This window comes from Bicyclus anynana, chromosome 8 (assembly GCF_947172395.1).
Source record: "Bicyclus anynana chromosome 8, ilBicAnyn1.1, whole genome shotgun sequence".
In the NCBI taxonomy this organism is placed as follows: domain Eukaryota; kingdom Metazoa; phylum Arthropoda; class Insecta; order Lepidoptera; family Nymphalidae; genus Bicyclus; species Bicyclus anynana.
In genome coordinates this window covers 13,443,634-13,463,269 of record NC_069090.1, presented here as the reverse complement: position 1 = coordinate 13,463,269, position 19,636 = coordinate 13,443,634, and the positions used below count along the sequence as shown (strand labels likewise).

Below are 19,636 nucleotides of genomic sequence, written 5' to 3'. Positions count from 1 at the left end.
CAATGGAGTCTGTGGGAATACTTTCATCGTATTTTAAAAGCAAAAGAGAACGACTATTATGGAATGTTCCTTGTGAATTGATGGTGTACTATTAATCATTTATTGGTCAGGTGTTTGAGAAAAGTGAAACAACTCCAAATGATTAACATAAATTTATTTAAAATACATTTTAACTTTATAATAATAGTGAAAATTTCATGGAGCGACGAAATAAAATATACGCCACGTAACGGTGTAACGCCATACACAGTCTACTCTCGTTCATACAACTAGCGCAATTTACAGTCATATAGTCTTTCATAATAACTTATATAAGAATACTTCTATAAACATGATCTTAGACCAACATATACATACAACGCATCGAGTACATAGCGAAAGATTATCAATCTTCTAAATAGGATAGTATTAGTCGAATTTAAACCTTAAAACAAGCATATATTAAGGTATATTTTACTTTGACATTTTTAAACAAGGTTCGCTTTCAGCTGTGTATTCGATGTAAAACCATTGGGAGATTACGACTTAATAATCGCTTCGTACGCTTGGAATATGCAACTCGCAACCTCCACAGTGCGTGACTTCAGACTCAAGGTAGCTTCAGGGTTGCCAGGCTGCAGCTTCAGCTCTAGAAGCACCCATATATTGTTGGTGAGCTTCAGCGACTGGTACAGCATGTCTTGGCCTTCGACGTTGCGTTTCGCGATGGTGTAAATGTTGTTAAGGGTCATCTTCTGCGCGATGGTGTCCGCCGTGCCGATCACGTTCTGTATGGTGTGCTGCACTTCGTTGGCGGCGGGGATCTCCTTCCACGTGGTGAGGAACACGCGCTTGTCGAGTTGTCCGTCGTCGGTAAATAGCACGTGCGCGGGGATGAGACACGCGAAGTAGAACACGTCGATGTTGTTCTTTACGGCCACCTGGTGACGCGAAAACGTATTAATAAATAATATTAAATATGTATAATAGAATTAAAGTTATTAAGTTAAGTGTTAAACTTATAAGGCTGCCTAGTGCCTGTCCACCAGAGCGGAACCTGGCGGAGAAACGGACTACTGCGTAGCGGAGTAGCGTACTGTGTCTGTCTACTGGAGAGGAGGGGAGTTGCAGACTATGTTAAATAGATAAATTTCAAATTTAATTTATTTAACCCCGCTCCGTTTCCCCGCTCCGCTTACGAGTTTTATATGATCTCCAGTCGTATTCCGTCCCCCACATTAATACAGCCTCAATAGCTCAACGGTAAGAGCGGTCGGACTCATCACCGAAGGGTGGTGGTTCGATCTCCGCCTCGTTGGTCTATTGTCGTACCCGCTCCTAGCACAGTTATTCCCGACTAGTTGGAGGGGAATGGGAATATTGGTCATATGTAATACATATGGCAAATATTCTTAAAAAAAAAATAAGACAAGCCAGTCAATGTCATTTTATCTTTACGAGATATGTATGACGTGCCCGCGTCGCATCTTGAGTGTATTGGAAAACATTGCCGATCGTAGCGAGACTCATGAGGCTTAATAAGCCTCATAGTGAGGCTTGATAAGCCTCATAGTGATACACATATACACGTCAGTCACCTGCAGGTTGTTGAGCGGGTCCATGCGCTGCACGGGCCCGCCCACCGCCAGCGGCAGTGACGCGTCCGCGCGCGCGCCCGCCGCCAGCGCGCCCACCGACAGCGCGCCCGCTGGGTACACGCCGAAACTAAGAAAAAAAATATATTTTCATTTATTCAGAAAAACCTAGCTAAGGTATAGATAAGCTAAGCTAAAAAAAAACAAATTACAGACAATAAAAAAAAAATCGGTTGTCAAGACAACGTCAGAAAATATTGATGGAATCTTAGATACATAGATAGGTGTCAAAGGATGAAATGGTTGCATTTTTGAAAAGAAAGAACGAGATATAGTTTATTTCTTATTAAAAAAAATATATATATTTTCATTTATTCAGAAAAACTTAAAAATAAGCTAAGGTACAGATAAGCTAAAAAAAAAACGAATTACAGACAATAAAAAAAACGGTTGTCTGTAAAGTCGGCTTACTGACGATAGTTGAACAAGACAACGTCAGAAAATACTGATGGAATGGTTGCATTTTTGAAAATAAAGAGCGAGATATACTTTATTTCTTGTAAAAAAACGTTGGCAACCCTAGAGCGAGGGAACGACCGTGCTGGTTTTCAGTGGGAGCCTTCAAAAGGTTGACAACACATGCGCAAACGACATATTAAAAACAAAAATCCACAATTAAACAAACAAAAACTAAAATATAACAATGCCCGAGAATAATAAAATCAACTATCAAGCCTGAGAAAAACAAAATCACGAAGAACTGAAAAAACATAACTACCTAGTTCTATTAAATATACCATCAACAAGTCAGTTTCCGCTGAGTTATTAAATGCTTTTTCAAGAAAACAATGAGCATACGAAAATTAGAGAAATTTCAAAAAGACTTGAAAATTCTTAATAATAAAACCAGCTCATGACTAAAGGCCCCGTATGGGTTCGAAACTAGTCGGGCATACTCCGACCTAATATCACGTGAGTTTTAGCCGTGTTTCATAATCAATTATTATGAATAACAATCACGATAGTTTAAATTCTAAAATGGCGTGATTTTGGTCAGATCTGCAAACAGTCAGTTACCTGTTCTTGTTGAGTTGTATGGCGAACCCGCTCATGGCCTGCATCGCCTTGTTGGAGAACGTCATGTCCATGCGCAGCTGGCCGTTCTGTCGCGTGAATGTGCCCCAGATCTCCAAACCTGTATAAGGAGATCGTCGAATAGTCGAGGGTACTACAACATTGATGAGTTCCTTAATGATAAAGATGCTTGGAGGCCGTTGGATCAGCTTCCACCTTCACACGGGAAGTAAAACTATAAGAAATGTAAACAGTAATTGTTATCAATTGTAAATTATAATACTGTATGACTTTTTCAAAAGAGCAACTGTTGAGTTTCTTGCCGGTATCTTCTCAGCAGAACCTGCCTTCCGAACCGGTGGTAGAATCTTTACAAATAGTCAACTGACGTGTCAAAAGTGCTTGTAAATTGACTACTTGAAATAAATGAATTTTGATTTGATTTGATTTCATTTGAATCTTTACGAAAGGAGATGGTGCATTTCAGGTCCACTCTTGTAGTACCCCGTATCATTAAAATTTAAAAAATACAAGGATCTCATTAAAATTTATTAAAGTGAATAAATGTAATTAAATAAAAAGAAATAAATAGAATTAAAACTCAAGTTTTTGAGTTACATCAAGATGGCGCCCTTAGAGCAACTATGACAATTGACAGCAAACGTCAAGTCAAATCGATTACTGCATTGAAAACGTCATCGATCCGCCATTATTACCCTTATTAGTGTTGCATTTCTTGGGAGATAACGAATATTATTTCGAAAAAATTAAAGTAAATTCGTAGGTTTGTATAATCAAAAATATTTTCTTTTATTTCCACCAGGGTACAATGACTGATCCAGGGCTCCATACAATTTTGGACCATCTCCTTTTACGTAAAAATCATACATTGTCAGTTGTCTTCAGTCGGTCCCTCATGACTGAGGATCGATTTTATTCTTTGCAAGTTAGCCTGTGACTACAATCTCACCTGATGGTAAGTGGTGATGCAATCTAAGATGCAAGCGGGATAACTTATTAGGAGTTGGATGAACATAACATCACAGCTCGTACCGGAACGCTAAATCACTTGGCGGTACCGGCAAACGCTGCTACGGTAACTAGCCACGGCTGAAGTTTTCCACCAGCCAGACCTGGACCAATCAAGTAAAACTTCAACCAGCCCACCTTTTTTTTTGACGGCCTCCGTGACGCAGTGGTTTGCGCAGTGGATTCACAAAACGGAGGTCCTGGGTTCGATCCCCGGCTGGGCAGATTGAGATTTTCTTAATTTGTCCAGGTCTGGCTGGTGGGAGGCTTCGGCCGTGGCTAGTTACCACCCTACTTGCAAAGACGTACCGCCAAGCGATTTAGCGTTCCGGTACGATGCCGTGTAGAAACCGACAGGGGTGTGGATTTTCATCCACCTCCTAACAAGTTAGCCCGCTTCCATCTTAGACTGCATCATCACTTACCATCAGGTGAAATTGTAGTCAAGGGCTAACTTGTAAAGAATAAAAAAAAAAAAAGGCCCAGCCGGGGATCCGAAACCAGGACTTCCAGAGGCCGTCAACCTTTCCGTTTCCGTTTACCTTTCCCTTTGTCAGCGGGCAGCCAGCACTGCTTGGGCGGCACGTAGGAGGGCGGAGGCGCGGCGCCGAATATGTCGCCCAGCAGTCCGGTGGTGCTGGCGCCCGCCACGCCGCCCGCCGCCGGCTCGGGCCCGCCACCCAACTGTGGATATGGCAGTGTCAGTATACAACTTGGCAAGTTCGTAGAGACTGCGCGGGTGTGAAATCGTGCGTGCGGGGAAGCGAGGTGGTGTGAGGTTTTTCATTCATCACTACACGCCCCCTAACCCGCGCGGACCGTCGGGAGTGTTACGAACGAATTTTCCAAGCTATAGTGTTACAGTTTAGTGGTACTTGTTGGTTGAACGCTACGTCAACTTTTTGCAACAACAGAATTTAAGGATGATTAAAAAAAAATACTGGATACAGGTAAAATCTATACGAATATTATAAAGCTGAAAAGTTTGTTTGTTTGTTTGAACGCGCTAATCTCAGGAATTACTAGTCCGATTTGAAAAATTCTTTCAGTGTTGGCAAGTCCATTTATCGAGGAAGCCTATAGACTATATATTATCCCCGTATTCATACGGGAACAGGAACCACGCGGGTGAAACCGCGCGGCGTCAGCTAGTAGAAGATAAGAGTAAAATGCCAAATTCAAATGTCAAAATGACAGGCACGAGGCTTAACGTTTAAAGCCTCAAATTAACACGCGCAGGGCAGTATATTGTTTGTGTGGGCGTTTTTCTTTCATACATCATTATCATTATCAACCCATATTCGGCTCACTGCTGAGCTCGAGTCTTCTCTCAGAATATATAGTCCACCATGCTGACCCAATGCGGATAGGCAGACTTCACACACGTATTCAAGAAAATTCTCTGGTATGCAGGTTTCCTCACGATGTTTTTCCTTCACCGTTTGAGACACGTGACATATAAAGCGTATGTAATTACCAAAATGGCGACCCCGCACTAGTTAGCGAGGTGTTGGTCGACCTCCCACCAGGTGGACTGACGACATCAAGCGAGTCGCAGGGATTCGCTGGATGCAGGCGGCTCAGTATCGTGATGTTTGGAAGTCCCTACAAAAGGCCTATGTCCTGGAGTGGACGTCCATCGGCTGATATGATGATGATGATGATGATGATGATGATGATGATGATGATGATGATGATGATGATGATGATGATGATGACGATGATGATGATGATGATGATGATGATAATGATGATGAAGATGATGATGATGATGATGATGATGATGATGATGATGATGACGATGACGATGACGATGACGATGACGATGACGATGACGATGACGATGACGATGACGATGACGATGACGATGACGATGACGATGACCATGACGATGACCATGAGGATGACCATGACGATGACGATGACGATGATGATGATGATGATGATGATGATGATGATGATGATGATGATGATGATGATGATGATGATGATGATGATGATGATGATGAAAATTATAATGATGATGATGATGATGATGATTATGATGATAATTATAATGATGATGATGATGATGATAATTATAATGATGATGATGATGATGATGATTATGATGATGACGATGACGATGACGATGACGATGACGATGACGATGACGATGACGATGACGATGACGATGACGATGACGATGATGATGATGATGATGATGATGATGTAATTACCAGTACATCCAGTCCGCCCGCCAGCAGGTCGAGGTTGGAGGCGGGCGCGGCGGGCGCGGGCGGCCCGCCGATGTCCATAGACAACAGGTCTCCGATCAGCGAGTCCTGACCTATACCCTGTAATGTTATACCCTCACTTTGTAATAGGCTAGTCACTTTTTTAAATGGTATTAAATAGTTCAGTAGCGTTCTACCGTATTAAAAAAAAAAAAAAAATTGACCATGTCTCAATTTTTTTTTTTTTTTTTAAATTTTTAATTTAAGTTTTTAAATATGTTTTAAACAATACGAGTCAAAACGCCTGTCGGCTATGATGGTCTATATTTCAACTGTTTCATGACGTCACTTTAACAATTCCCTTACAAACGGAGCGTTTGACAAAAATATTAGTTAACAATTACTTTGATGTTTAACGGTAAAGTTATTTTCTATTTTCTCCCCTGCACGATTATTTCCAAATACGTGCGAAACTTGAGTCGTCGTATCGTTTTTAGTAGGTCGGCATCTGTCGAAATTTAGTCATTTTTGCGGATTTTTGGCGATTTTTGTAGGGCGCGGCTTATCGGGGCGTTTGTCTATATATCTGGTTGATATCATGGGCATATAATGATTTATTTATTTTGCTATCATCCGCGAAAAGTCGACGAACCTCAGGAGATGTTCACTCTACAACGTGTAATTGCACGTTGTAGAGTGAACATCTCCTAAGGATGCTCCGGTTTCGGGGTGAAACGTACGTAGAGAGTAGAAGAAGAAGAAGAAAAAATACTTTATTGCACACAAAAATACAATTATAAATTAAAACAATAAAAAGATAAATTAAACTTAGTATGCAAAGGCGGCCTTATTACTAAAAGTAATCTCTACCAGGCAACCCCTGACGAGAGAACTTGCAAAAAAAGAGCGGGAAGGTGCAATACATTATATGTAATTATATATATAAATAATTAAATAAATATAATATTTAAATTTACATTTAAATATTTACGTATTTTGAGAGAGTATTTTGTCGGACCTTGCCTCGTTGTCGCATGGGTTCGTCGACTTTTCACGGATGATAGCAAAATTAAATAAATCATTATATAATCATGATGAACTTCCGCAAAGTAACGCCTGCTTCTATCCGATACTCAGACTAATTACATAAAGACCTGCCTCACACGACATTATTTTTCTGTCAAAGTATATGATCAACGATCTTATACGATTATAAACACTGTCTCTAAAGAATCGATGTTTCATAGTTTACAATCGTGTCCGTCGGTTAAAAACCCGTAAAAATACCTTTTTGTATAGTTATATTGTGTAAAAAACGAACAAAAACTGCTAGTTTAGTATAAGATATGTATGAAATCTAAGCTCGTTTTATTTAGAAAATGGCAGAAAATTTTGTTCCTGAATTTGGGTGCGATACTAGTCCTTATGTATTTAGTCTGAGATCCGATGTCATGGGCGTTCAAGTGGCTAGTAGTGCTGACCTGGTTGGGTATGACGGTGGGCTGCTGCGACTGCGGCTCGTCGCTCACCGCGCCGCGCGCCGGCAGCGACTTGCGCACGCCCGCGCCGCGACCTGCACGCACACACACACACACATACACACACATACATATACGCATATTTGTTATAAATAATACACTATACTCCCAAGCACCCTGTATAATATAATGTGAGTAATATTTTATTATTTATTATACGTTCATTTTCGGACTTAAGCGTAAAATATACAAAACGGTTGTAAGACCTGTCGTGCTGTATGGATCAGAATGTTGGGCGGTGAAAGGGACGGATAGTAAACGAATGCATGTGAACGAAATGCGTATGTTGAGATGGATGTGTGGTGTGACAAGAATAGATAAAATAAGGAATGAGTATATAAGAGGAAGTCTGAAGGTGGCGCCAGTGACAGAAAAATTGAGGAGTAGAAGGTTAGCTTGGTATGGACATGTAATGCGTAGAGAGGAAAGTCATATTACTAGAAAAATGTTGAATGTGCAAGTGGAAGGACATAAGAGGAGAGGAAGGCCGAAGAAGAGATGGTTGGATTGTGTGAAAGAGGACATGTGTGTAAAAGGAGTGGATGATGAGTTGACGAGTAATAGAGACAAATGGAAAAGATTGACATATTTTTCCGACCCCACTTAAGTGGGATAAGGGTAAGGAGATGATGATACGTTCATTTTCGGCTTCATCACATTGCACAGTAAACACTCGTTCTACAATGGCTCCCTTTAGACTTCCTGTCCACCAAAGCGGAGCGAGGGAGCGGAGTTGCGTACTGTGTCTCCCCACCGGATCGGAGCGAGGGTGCGGAGCAGAGTTGCAGACCATGTTAAATAAGTAAATGTTAAATTTAATTTATTTAACCCCACTCCGTTTCTCCGCTCCGCTTAACGGTTTTATATGAATTTTCAAACTAACTCGCAAGTCCTTGTCCACTTAAGGGGAGCCGAGCTGGTCCGATTTAAAAAATTCTTTCAGTGTTATATAGCCCATCTATCGAGGAAGGCTATAGACTATATTTTATCCCCGTATTCATACGGGAACGGGAATCACGCAAGTGAAATTTAAAATTTAAAAGGTAATATTTCTCCGTTTCTCGGCTCCGCTGCCGCGCTCCGCTTCGGTGTACTGGCAGCCTTACATTACAGTGGCATGAAAAACCATACCTTCAACGAAAGCGGTGGGCGGCTTGTGGTAGACGGAGGCGAGCGAGCTGATGTGGCAGATGAGCTCGTCCAGCAGTGTGGGCTCCAGCAGATCCGTCTCTTCGGAGATGAGCGGCTTGTCTGCCAGCACCACCTCCTTGGCGGCCGCCGGGTCCGTCGAGAGCAGTCGCCAGTAGATGAAGCCGCGGTCACTGTGAACCAATGATATTAAATACTGTTAGATGTGTTACTAAGCTCGCTTGCGCTTAGTAACAAATCTAACAGTATTTACTACTTACTAAGCGCTTGAAAAATGAGACACTCAAAAGAGGAAATGTATTCAACAACAACTTCAGCACCGCCGTCAGTGCCTGCGGCTGCACCTGACACATCATGACACATACCGCAAGTCCGGGTTGTCGGAGTCCTGCGTGGCGAGGCTGAGCACGTGCTGCACCAGCCCCTGCGTGTCTGCCGGCCGCTTCAGGAACAGCTTCAACAGCGCCGTCAGTGTCTGCGGCTGCACCTGACACATCATGACACATACCGCAAGTCCGGGTTGTCGGAGTCCTGCGTGGCGAGGCTGAGCACGTGCTGCACCAGCCCCTGCGTGTCTGCCGGCCGCTTCAGGAACAGCTTCAACAGCGCCGTCAGTGTCTGCGGCTGCACCTGACACATCATGACACATACCGCAAGTCCGGGTTGTCGGAGTCCTGCGTGGCGAGGCTGAGCACGTGCTGCACCAGCCCCTGCGTGTCTGCCGGCCGCTTCAGGAACAGCTTCAGCACCGCCGTCAGTGTCTGCGGCTGCACCTGACACATCATGACACATACCGCAAGTCCGGGTTGTCGGAGTCCTGCGTGGCGAGCCTGAGCACGTGCTGCACCAGCCCCTGCGTGTCTGCCGGCCGCTTCAGGAACAGCTTCAACAGCGCCGTCAGTGTCTGCGGCTGCACCTGACACATCATGACACATACCGCAAGTCCGGGTTGTCGGAGTCCTGCGTGGCGAGGCTGAGCACGTGCTGCACCAGCCCCTGCGTGTCTGCCGGCCGCTTCAGGAACAGCTTCAACAGCGCCGTCAGTGTCTGCGGCTGCACCTGACACATCATGACACATACCGCAAGTCCGGGTTGTCGGAGTCCTGCGTGGCGAGGCTGAGCACGTGCTGCACCAGCCCCTGCGTGTCTGCCGGCCGCTTCAGGAACAACTTCACAACCGCTGTCAGTAATTGCAGCTGCACCTAAAACACAAATATTCGATTTGTTCCCTTCTGTCTTTCTCCTGGATCTATTTGGCTGTTGTCACATAGATCACCAGCTGAGGTCGTTCTACAAGATTAGGCCATCCAGGTCACAAAACGCCGCTTAAAGTGCTGCTAAGGACAGAAAGCCACCATAAGCATAGCCTATGTTTAGATCCCTCCGTCCCTTAATCTCACCTGACCAATGCCTATTTACTACACATCGTCTAACTCTACTCTCTAGCATAGTTTAAATTACTTAATAACATTTTTATAATCTGTTATGGAATCATCAATCTAATCGTTATTTAAAAAAATAAATAACTTTGCTATTGAAACGATTCGTACTTGCGCATTCTCGTCATGGAAGCCTTCCAAGAACGAGTCCAGTAACTCGTCTGCGTTGTCAATGCGCTCTGCGTACTCTCCTACAATCCAGACCTGAAACAAAACATATTTAATAAAACTCATAGTCTCTTATTAAGGCAATAGTAATTATTATTATATACCTATATTTCAAGAGACTGTGTTGACCTTGAAAAAATATTTTACAAAATTATACTACTACTATTTTACATAAACTAAATTTCAGCCTAGCAAATTTTTTCGAGATACAATATACTTCAAAAATCCTTTCAATCACAAGACTAAAAAGCATAATAAGTTAAACATGGGAAGAGAGTCTAAAATCCATAGTACCAAATCGATTACACTCACCATGGAGGCTCTAGCTTCAGGTTCGTCCAAAGTGTCGAGGTTCTCGCAGAGAGTGCTGATGATGCTCTCATACTTGTTGGGGTACTTGCGGAAGATATCCTTGATCACCACAATAGCTTCTTGCACCACATAGTTCACTTTCGTCTGGATCAGTTCTAGTAGTGTCGACACACAACGCTCTGCCGATGGTTCCACCTACAAATGTAATTGTTTCAGGTTGGTTTTGCCACAATATAAATGTCTATATAGTGTAAAGTCTACATATCGCTTTATCGATAACATCTCGGTTTTTTTAAAACAATCTAGCTAGGCGTGCAGAGAGTTAATCTAGTAGACGTAAGTAGACCATTCATATTACAATTTAAGGAATTACAAATTTGGACATGTTATTAAACTTAGATCGTATAATTCAAACAGACAAAATAAATGGTTACTCGACCATTCGTAAGGTGATCAAAACAATGGTATCTAAAGGATAAGTAATGAACATAAAACATTTTATTGGCACAAGTTCCAAATACCTTAATAGCGCATCTGCCGATAGCGCGGACGGCTTTCCTGACAAAGTCCACGTCGACCTCGGTGGCGTATTCTTTGAGTTCTCCCAAAACCTGTGCGATGTTAGCCTGCGACGCGAGCCGGATCATTATGTCCAGTTTCTCCAACTTCACGTAGATCGGATCATTGTATTTTACGAAGAAGACCTGCAGAACATGGAAAACGGTAATATTATACCATTTTTTTTTATAACTTATGTGGATTTCGCTGAAATTGGAATGGAGATAGTCTTTCTCTGAAAACACATTAATGTTTCCCTGGATAAAAACATTGGCTATTTTTTATCCGAAAAAAAAACATCGCCAAAGCTTTGTAACAAACAGAATTTCACGCAAACGTAGTTACCGGTGTCCCCTAGTCTACTTATAATAAATCTGTAGAGAGGTCAATTCTGTACATGAAATATATTTCCAAAATAACTATCAGGTGGTGATTGATTAGTGATCGACACTGATGCCAAAAATGCAATCAGTAAAATTTTTGTCCGACTGTCTGTCTGTACGTTCGTTATAGAAACAAAAACTACTCGACGTATTTTAACGAAATTTGGTACAATTGTTCTTTATACTCCTGGGCAGGTTATAGTATACTTTTCATCATGCTACTTTCAATAGGAGCAGAGCAGTAAAGGGAAATTTTGGGAAAACGGGAGAAGTTACTCCATTTTTTAGGCGCGTCCGTGTGTGCTTCCTTAATGGGTAGGGTAGAGATATGGTAGGGGTAGGATAGGGGTAGAGTAGGGTAGAGTAGAGGTAGGGTAGTGTAGGGTAGAACTACCCCTAGTTAGTAGAAAGTTTACATCGACTTTCGCGGACGAAACCGCGGGCGTCCGCTAGTTGTTAATAAAATATGATTCAGATTGTTGTTTTTTTTTGCCCCAAAAAGCTTTTCTGGTCTAAATTTAAAATTGCTGCATAACAGTTTTACGGCAGATTTAGACTAAGCAAGTAAATTAGAATTTAATAACTTCAAGTAATAAAACTGAACTGTCTTTTCTCACCTTCATTTCATGTTTGAGTATGTCGGGCCTCTTCTGCACCACGAGGTTGATGTTCCTCAAGGCCACGTACTGCACCTCAGGCTCGGCGCTCAGCAGTGTCACCAGTGGCGGCGCCAGCTTGCGTGACAGCGTGCTCACCAGCTCCGTCTCATCAGATAGCATCTCCATCAGTTTCATGAGCACCTAAAAAGTCCCAATTGATTGTATTCGGTCAATATTCAAATAGATTCAACACTGGATAATATGGCATATGTCTTAAAACGCTTGTGGCAATTGTTGAATCAAGCTATTAATTTGCAACCTTATCGATAATTTTCGCCAGTAATCCATTAGAGGCCCTAATTTAAAATGTTGACAACTGTGAGCTGCTATAGAGGATATGTTTAGAGCTTAATATGTTTAATATATGGGAAGATATGGAATACCTTTAGGACACGATGCACCTTGTCGGCAAAAAAGTTTCTTCGTTAGTTGCATCTCCGCTTACCATCAGGTGCAGCCAAGGGCTAGCCAATATACTAAAAAAAACATCTCCGACATTTAGTTTTGATACATCATACAGGGTTACCTTCACAGCGGAGAGCACGACAGCCGCGTTGGCGTGCGCCAGGCGCGGCGTGATCCGCTCGCAGATGGAGTGCGCCTCCCGCGAGTCGCGCGGCGCGTAATTGGACAGCGCGTCCAGTATGAACACTTGCCCCCACTCCGTGCACTCGTTCAGAGCCGTCAGCAGCTTGTTGATTGTGGGCGCGTTCATTTCTGAACATACAATTTGAAATATTGACTCACTGCCCTAGAGGCTAAGTCCCAAAAGAATATAAAATGCTTTTCCACGAGAATTTGCTCGGGTAAGGAGAAACTCCCCACAGATCACTTACCGACAAGTGGTCGCCCTGAGACGCTGGCTTCATTGATTTCAGAGAGCGCGGCCACCGCGTTAGCTACCACCATCGGGTTGGAATCACTCAATAGATCTTTTAGTTGATCTAAGAATCCCTGTAAAGTTATTTAAAAGGTAAAGGCTTTTTATTTAATGCAATATCAGATAAAAGTAAAATTTTGCTCCTATCTCTTGGAAACAGCACTTTTAGACAATGTTGTTTTAAGAAATATTTTAGTACTTAAAACTTTAATAAGCCATATAATCTCTGAATCAAAACATCATGCACAGCAAGTCATCAATGTACATACTAAATTAAAGCTTTCTACTACTAAGTCTCTGAGCTAAACACGGACGGACAGATACATACATGGCAAGGGTTTAAAAAAAAAAAGAATATTTGCCATATCTTTTAAATATGACCAATATTCCCATTACCCTCCAACTAGTCAGGAAATACTGTATTAGGAGTCGAACTACCACCCCTAGGTGATGAGTCCAACCGCTCTTACCGTTGAACTATTTAAGGTTCCATGTCCATGTTCTAATCCTAAAAAGGGGAACAAAAGCTGACCTGGTCCTCCACCATGCTCGGCGATATGTCGTACAGCTTGGCTACACACACTGCGGCCGTCTTCCTCACGTACGGGTCTTCGTCCTTCAAGCACTTCCGCAGCGGTTCGCACAGATACTCCGTTATCTTGTCCACGCGTATGCAACCCATCGTCCTTACTGCCAGCGCCCGAATCAACGGGTTCGAGTCTTCGCAATCCTGCAGCCGTTTGTTCTTATTGGAACTATGCGGTTTTAGATATGTATACTCTGACCGGTTTAGAGATTTTCAATTATTAGTATTGTGATTAAAGAATGTTATTTAACCCCCGCACCCCTGTACCGCGCAGGTAAGGAATCTGTTGTATGATTCTCTATAAAGCTCAGTCCACATTTCAAAGTTCAGTTTGGACCTTTGTGACACATTTATAGTGCAAAGTCTTTAGAATTGAAAATCCCTAAATGGTCAGAGTTTAAATGAAGAAGCAACACATCAATTTTACTGAAGCAATTTGACTATAAGCAGTATACAGTAGAAACTTGCTAAATCAATTTACAGAATACTAAAGTGTGTGAATGATATGGGTGAATGTATGGCTGTGGGCCATGGAACGGGTCTAAAGATGTGAAAGATTATAAAACAGACTAATGTATGTATTCAAGGAATATTAACTGTATGGAAATACAAGTGAAAATGTAATACAAATTATTCATATTGTACTTTCTTCCCCTTCCGAAAATAAAGTAAATCTATACTAATATTATAAAGCTGAAGAGTTTGTTTGTTTGAAAGTGCTAAGCTCAGGGAATACTTGTCCTATTTGAAAAATTCTTTCAGTGTTAGATAGCCCTTTTATCGAGGAAGGCGCGGTGTCAGCTAATCTAAGAGATAATTTTAACTAGATATAATATTCAATTCTAGGAATTATTATGCCAACCTAAGGAAAATTACATCCAGATTTACAGATGAGAGAATTACAGATTACCATTTTCCATAAGTAATGTTCACAAATGTGGTTGATATAAAACATAATAACTATCTAGTAATTTCATCTTAATAAAGAATCATAGCATATTGTTTTTAGTAAGTATCGAAAAATGTAACATTTGATTGTTTTACATTTTCTTTGACAAACAAAAAATGTGATCAAATATGATCATGCCGTTTTCTTTGCCAGCCAGTCCTTGAATTTATGGGTTTTTAAAACATGACCTATTTTCCATGACAATTTGCTGTGTGTAAATGCATTAAACGGCAAAAAGTAGTGTAATGCAAGTGATCTGTGGCAAAGTGCCAATTTTTTTTCAAATGGCCATGCTTACTTCATGACACATTACAGAGTTGAGTAATCAACATTTCTGTAATTCCTCAAATCTGCATATAAATAGCTTGTGTGAAAACATGTGTAGAAACAACTGAGGTTTTGAGATGATTGATGAAAACTATTTATATACCAGCCAATGCCCAAGCAAAGCTTTTATGATTAATGATGTATTTATTTTACAAATATACAATTGATTGTCAATAATTTTGATAACTAATTAGCATTTGTTTATTAAGCACATCACATAGCTGAGTCTTTTCAATACAGCGCTGAGGGTTTAAACGAGAGGGGAGCGAGATGGGACAAGAGTGGATTAGCCTTCAATTTCCGGAAGTTAATAATAATAATAAGCGAATCTTAAACTATTCTTCAGGAAAGTGTAGTATTTCAGCTAGGTACCCTGGCGACTTCAATTCAGTCGAGTTGCTTAGAAACGTGATGAAAGTAAAGTCACTTCCTGCTGTCCCTCTGAATATGTGTATACAAGTAATGTATGTAAGATTCTTTACCATAATAATGCAACATATTAATTGTTCATATAATTTTTTTAACCGACTTCAAAAAAAGGAAGAGTTTCCCAATTCAATGTTTTTTTTTTAATGTTTGTTACCACATAATTTGGTCATTTATTAACCAATTTAAAAAGATCTTTTTTTGTTTGAAAGAGTATACTTCCAGATTGTCTAAATTAAAATACATCTTTGAAGTTGGTTTCATTTTTATGTTAAAAAGATTACTTGAGAACATCTACATCTTAGCATTCCCTGGATTCACTGTGCAGGTGCCGGGTCCATCGGGTGGTAGAGAAAATAAGTACAAACTCCAAGTATGAAAAAAAGTTATATGAAAATAATCATTTATTTTCGATTGATTTTATTTGAGGTAAATAAAGATTTGATTGATCGATTGATTGATTGATTTAACGGATTTAATATGTGCACCTACTACATTCTATCATCACATTCCTGAACCGCTATAAAGTATGGACTCATGTTATGTGGTTTGCCTATAAATTTTACTGTATTGGACTTTCATGGCCATGATAATTAATTAAAGCAAGTTAATAACACTAAAGCTATACCAATAACACTTGATGTATGATCTAAAACTGCATATTAGATTAGCAAGGTTCTACAGTACAAAAATATGGGATAAACATTAGCCAATGTGCTTCTATCAATGAGGCATGGATCAATTTATCAGTAATATATTAATATAATTTTATATATTTTTCCAAATATATTTATAACTGTTTATATATGTAGATTTACACATAAAAATGTGTTCAGTGAAATGATCACTGAAAAGTGAATATCATGCATATGATTTATTGTTGAAAGGAGTATTCTAATATTTATGTGCAAGATCAGGAATTTTTAGAATTGTGATGTCAGAATTCTCATAGTAATTTTACTGCTTCAAGAAGACAAGTTTACAATAAAACACAATGTTTGGCCACAACACTCAATGAAATATAATAAAAAAAGGAGTACAGTAATGCTTTGGCCTTGAATATGGCTTCATAAATGTGGGTTACTTTTTATAGCAATTATAATTGTCAGACCAAGTAGATGGCTCACTAGATTGTAAATGAAAAATGCCTCGAATTGTCTATAAAGCTTACAGGTCTAGCAGTATTTACAGTGGCATAGCGTGCCTTGAGGCGCCCCATATCAAAATTAGTTGGGAGGCCCAATTAATGAAGGGTAAAGATTTCTCACAAAATGAACAAAAATGCTTGCTTTAAATAAATAGCAGTAGTACTTTAAATAAGTAGGCAGTAGCTACGCCCCTGAGTATTTAACAACCTATACGACAGGATCTTGACAGGTCGCAACCCGGTTAAATTTCCAACATTGCACAGTTTTATTTGAACAAACCTTTACTTGATGTCATGCAAAGCCAACAACCTATTGTCTTATAAACACTGAGTGATAACACAAAGTTGTAATATCTGCTAATGGATCCATTGTGATTAATAAAATATATTTCAGTTTTTTGATGTGTAAATCTACAAGAGGATGAGCTGATTTTGTTTTTGGACCGTTTACCTTAACAAGCTGGTATGTTGGTAGATCCTTCCACCCATCATAATATGGTACAGTAGACATTAAAACGATAAAAAAGACAAGTCACACACACACAGATAGCTACATCTACATCTTGGTTATATAACTTGTCGATAAAATCACTAGTCATCATAAAGGAAAACAATAAATTATTATGCAAATAATATCACATAATAAATAACAGTAATAGTTAAATGTACTAATGTTTAGTATCTTTTGTAATATCACATATTTTTGCATGATATAACACATCAAACACACAAATCAATTAATACACTAAATATACAAAAAAAATATTAATCTAAATGTAGGTAGACCCTATATTAAATTTGTACATTATCATGAAAACAAAAACTTTAGATAAGGCGTTAATTTCTTGCCCAAGATAATTTTAATTGAATCAATTTGTATTAGCACTGACAATGTGAAACCCTACGAAGTGCTGCACTTTGTTATTCTATTCCTTGTCACTGCATGCATATGCTAAGAAAAAAGCAAGAAACCAAATTTATCAAAACACACAAGTTTGTCTTAGGGGTAATCTTAAATGTAGATGTGGCAAATACAATGTCTTACGTACCTTGACAAAAGTGTTAACAGCCATAATGGCCATGTCGGGTTGTGATTTTGCATAATTCATCAGGTATAAATACACCAATTTCTTGAGTTCCAAATTATCAGTTTGCATGCAATTTACGACATCTGGAAAGAGTGCAGACACATCTTTGCCAACTGTCATAGAGGCTATCACCTGAAATTATAATATTTTTAGTTGTATTCATAATCAGCATCTCCCTTAGTAGTTCCATTGAGAGACAATCAGTGATTCAGCTGAAAGATTACCTACAACCAATTCCATGTAACGTGTATGTACATGTAAAAAGTATTATTTAGGTGCAACTACAACTTTTGCTGTAGTTTGTGTTATAGGTTGATTCTAATAAATAAACTTACTCAGAATCACAATTATCCGCCCACTTTAATATACTCGCGTCATATTAAAGTGGGCGGACAATTTTGCCTCTGAGTATATTACAGCTTCCCTACTGTGGTTATGATATTAAATATTGTAACTGTAAAACCTTACCTTTTTGACAGCTTCCTTTTTCTTCTCCTTTTTATCGCTGTTGAGCTCAGACTTCAGCTCAAATATTTCGCCTTTCTTTGTAGTAGTGAAATACTTTGAATCGGTCATTTTGTTAGACTATTCTTCTATATTAAATGACTTCCTTACGTCTAGGTTTCACTTTGCGGTATTCTACGAAAAATCAATAACAAAAATGTAATATTTCTATCGGAAAGGTGTGGAAGATATTTTAATCTAAGCAAATGATACACTTGATGATTTTTTAAATAATATTTCGATATTTACTATTTTTCTCCAAGAACTATCCATAAAATTCGAAAACCAATAAAATTATACTCGGAAATTGTTAGGTTTACTTCTTCGTGACAGAAGGGGCGTAAACAGAGCTGTCAGCAAATCAGTGTTACCAACTAAAAAAAAATATTTATCCCTTGTGTCAAAAACCCTAAAATCGCCTTTTTTATTGAGATGTCCACCTAAAAATATAAATTCATAATGATTTAGAAATAATATGCTGTAATATGTTTCAAAAGTCTTTATTTAATACATAAAATATTACGTCTTCATCTCAGATTCAGATTTTTTAAAGCATACATGTAGACATTGAATAAAACATTTTCTTTTAATGAAAAAAAATTGCCGCCAGTCCCCATGGAGTGGTTAAGAATTAATTATTATATGTCGTTATTAGTCGCTAGGTCAAGAAAGAAATGTTAATATTATCAATTTAAAAATATTAAAAAGTCAAAAAATCCCTTAAAAAAATCTCATAGCATATATTCAAAAGCCTCTTAAATCTGGGGGAAAACCCCTAAGTTGGGAACCCTGCAGCAGATTATTACGATTACCCTACAAGATCAAAAGCACAACGAGCACAACATATTTAAATATTTTGGTAGGCTGTATTTGTTACACAACCAAAATAATAAACCAGCTGTTCAGTACATAAAATTTAGCACTATATCAGTTTGCACGAACAGGTTTAATCGCAGCAATAAAATAGAAACGTCAAGAAGGGCAATATTTTTTTATATTGAAGTATACAAATATTACCCCACTTCATGATTTTGCTAATCAGCAAAATAAAATATTCTCCGATGATTTTTGGGAAAATTTTATAGGTTGACAACATTTGTAAAATGGGCTCTTTGGTTGAATTTGACAGCAGAGTTGGCATGCCAACAGATAACTAATTTAGTGTAGGTACAACGAGAACTTAACACTAACCTTACACTAACGGACAACGAGTTACATATCAACTTAGACCATTAATAACATTAATAAATTATTAATGGTCTAGGCATATCAACATCGAGCCTCAGAGAAAGCAAAATGCTTAGATACATAGATAATAGGTGTCAAAGGCAAAATGTATATTAATTTTTCCAAGTATTTAATATACAGAATGTATCATAAACGATACGTATCATTTATTTTGTTGATGGGCAGTGGGCATTTGAAAACTCAATAAGTGACGAATCTGCTCCCCTAGCCAAGTGACACGTCGGTTCTCTTTCTACGATCGCTAACGTTTTGAAAACTAGAAAGATGTATGGGAATGACATTTGCTATAGACAAATCACGTGTTCAAGATCTGTTATTCCCACACATTTTTCTAGTTTTCGAAGCGTTAGCGATCGTAGTAAGAGAATCGACGTGCCACGTG

General features: G+C 39.3%; 1 protein-coding gene across 1 annotated transcript; it reads right to left on the bottom strand.

The window, feature by feature from the left end:
• Positions 1–137: 137 nt before the first annotated feature.
• Positions 138–18,402, bottom strand: LOC112046043 (AP-1 complex subunit beta-1). Its single transcript, XM_052883064.1, has 18 exons — positions 18,256–18,402; positions 17,971–18,141; positions 17,464–17,634; positions 13,512–13,709; positions 12,936–13,053; positions 12,626–12,816; positions 12,058–12,240; positions 11,021–11,203; positions 10,500–10,694; positions 10,131–10,223; positions 9,661–9,782; positions 8,563–8,753; positions 7,375–7,466; positions 5,897–6,013; positions 4,220–4,361; positions 2,652–2,769; positions 1,578–1,704; positions 138–920 (listed from the first exon to the last, which is right to left on the bottom strand). The coding sequence occupies exons 2-18, from the start codon at positions 18,076–18,078 to the stop codon at positions 519–521; spliced, it is 2,751 nt and encodes a 916-aa protein (XP_052739024.1). The 5' UTR covers positions 18,079–18,141; positions 18,256–18,402; the 3' UTR covers positions 138–518.
• Between the last annotated feature and the right edge of the window lie 1,234 nt (positions 18,403–19,636).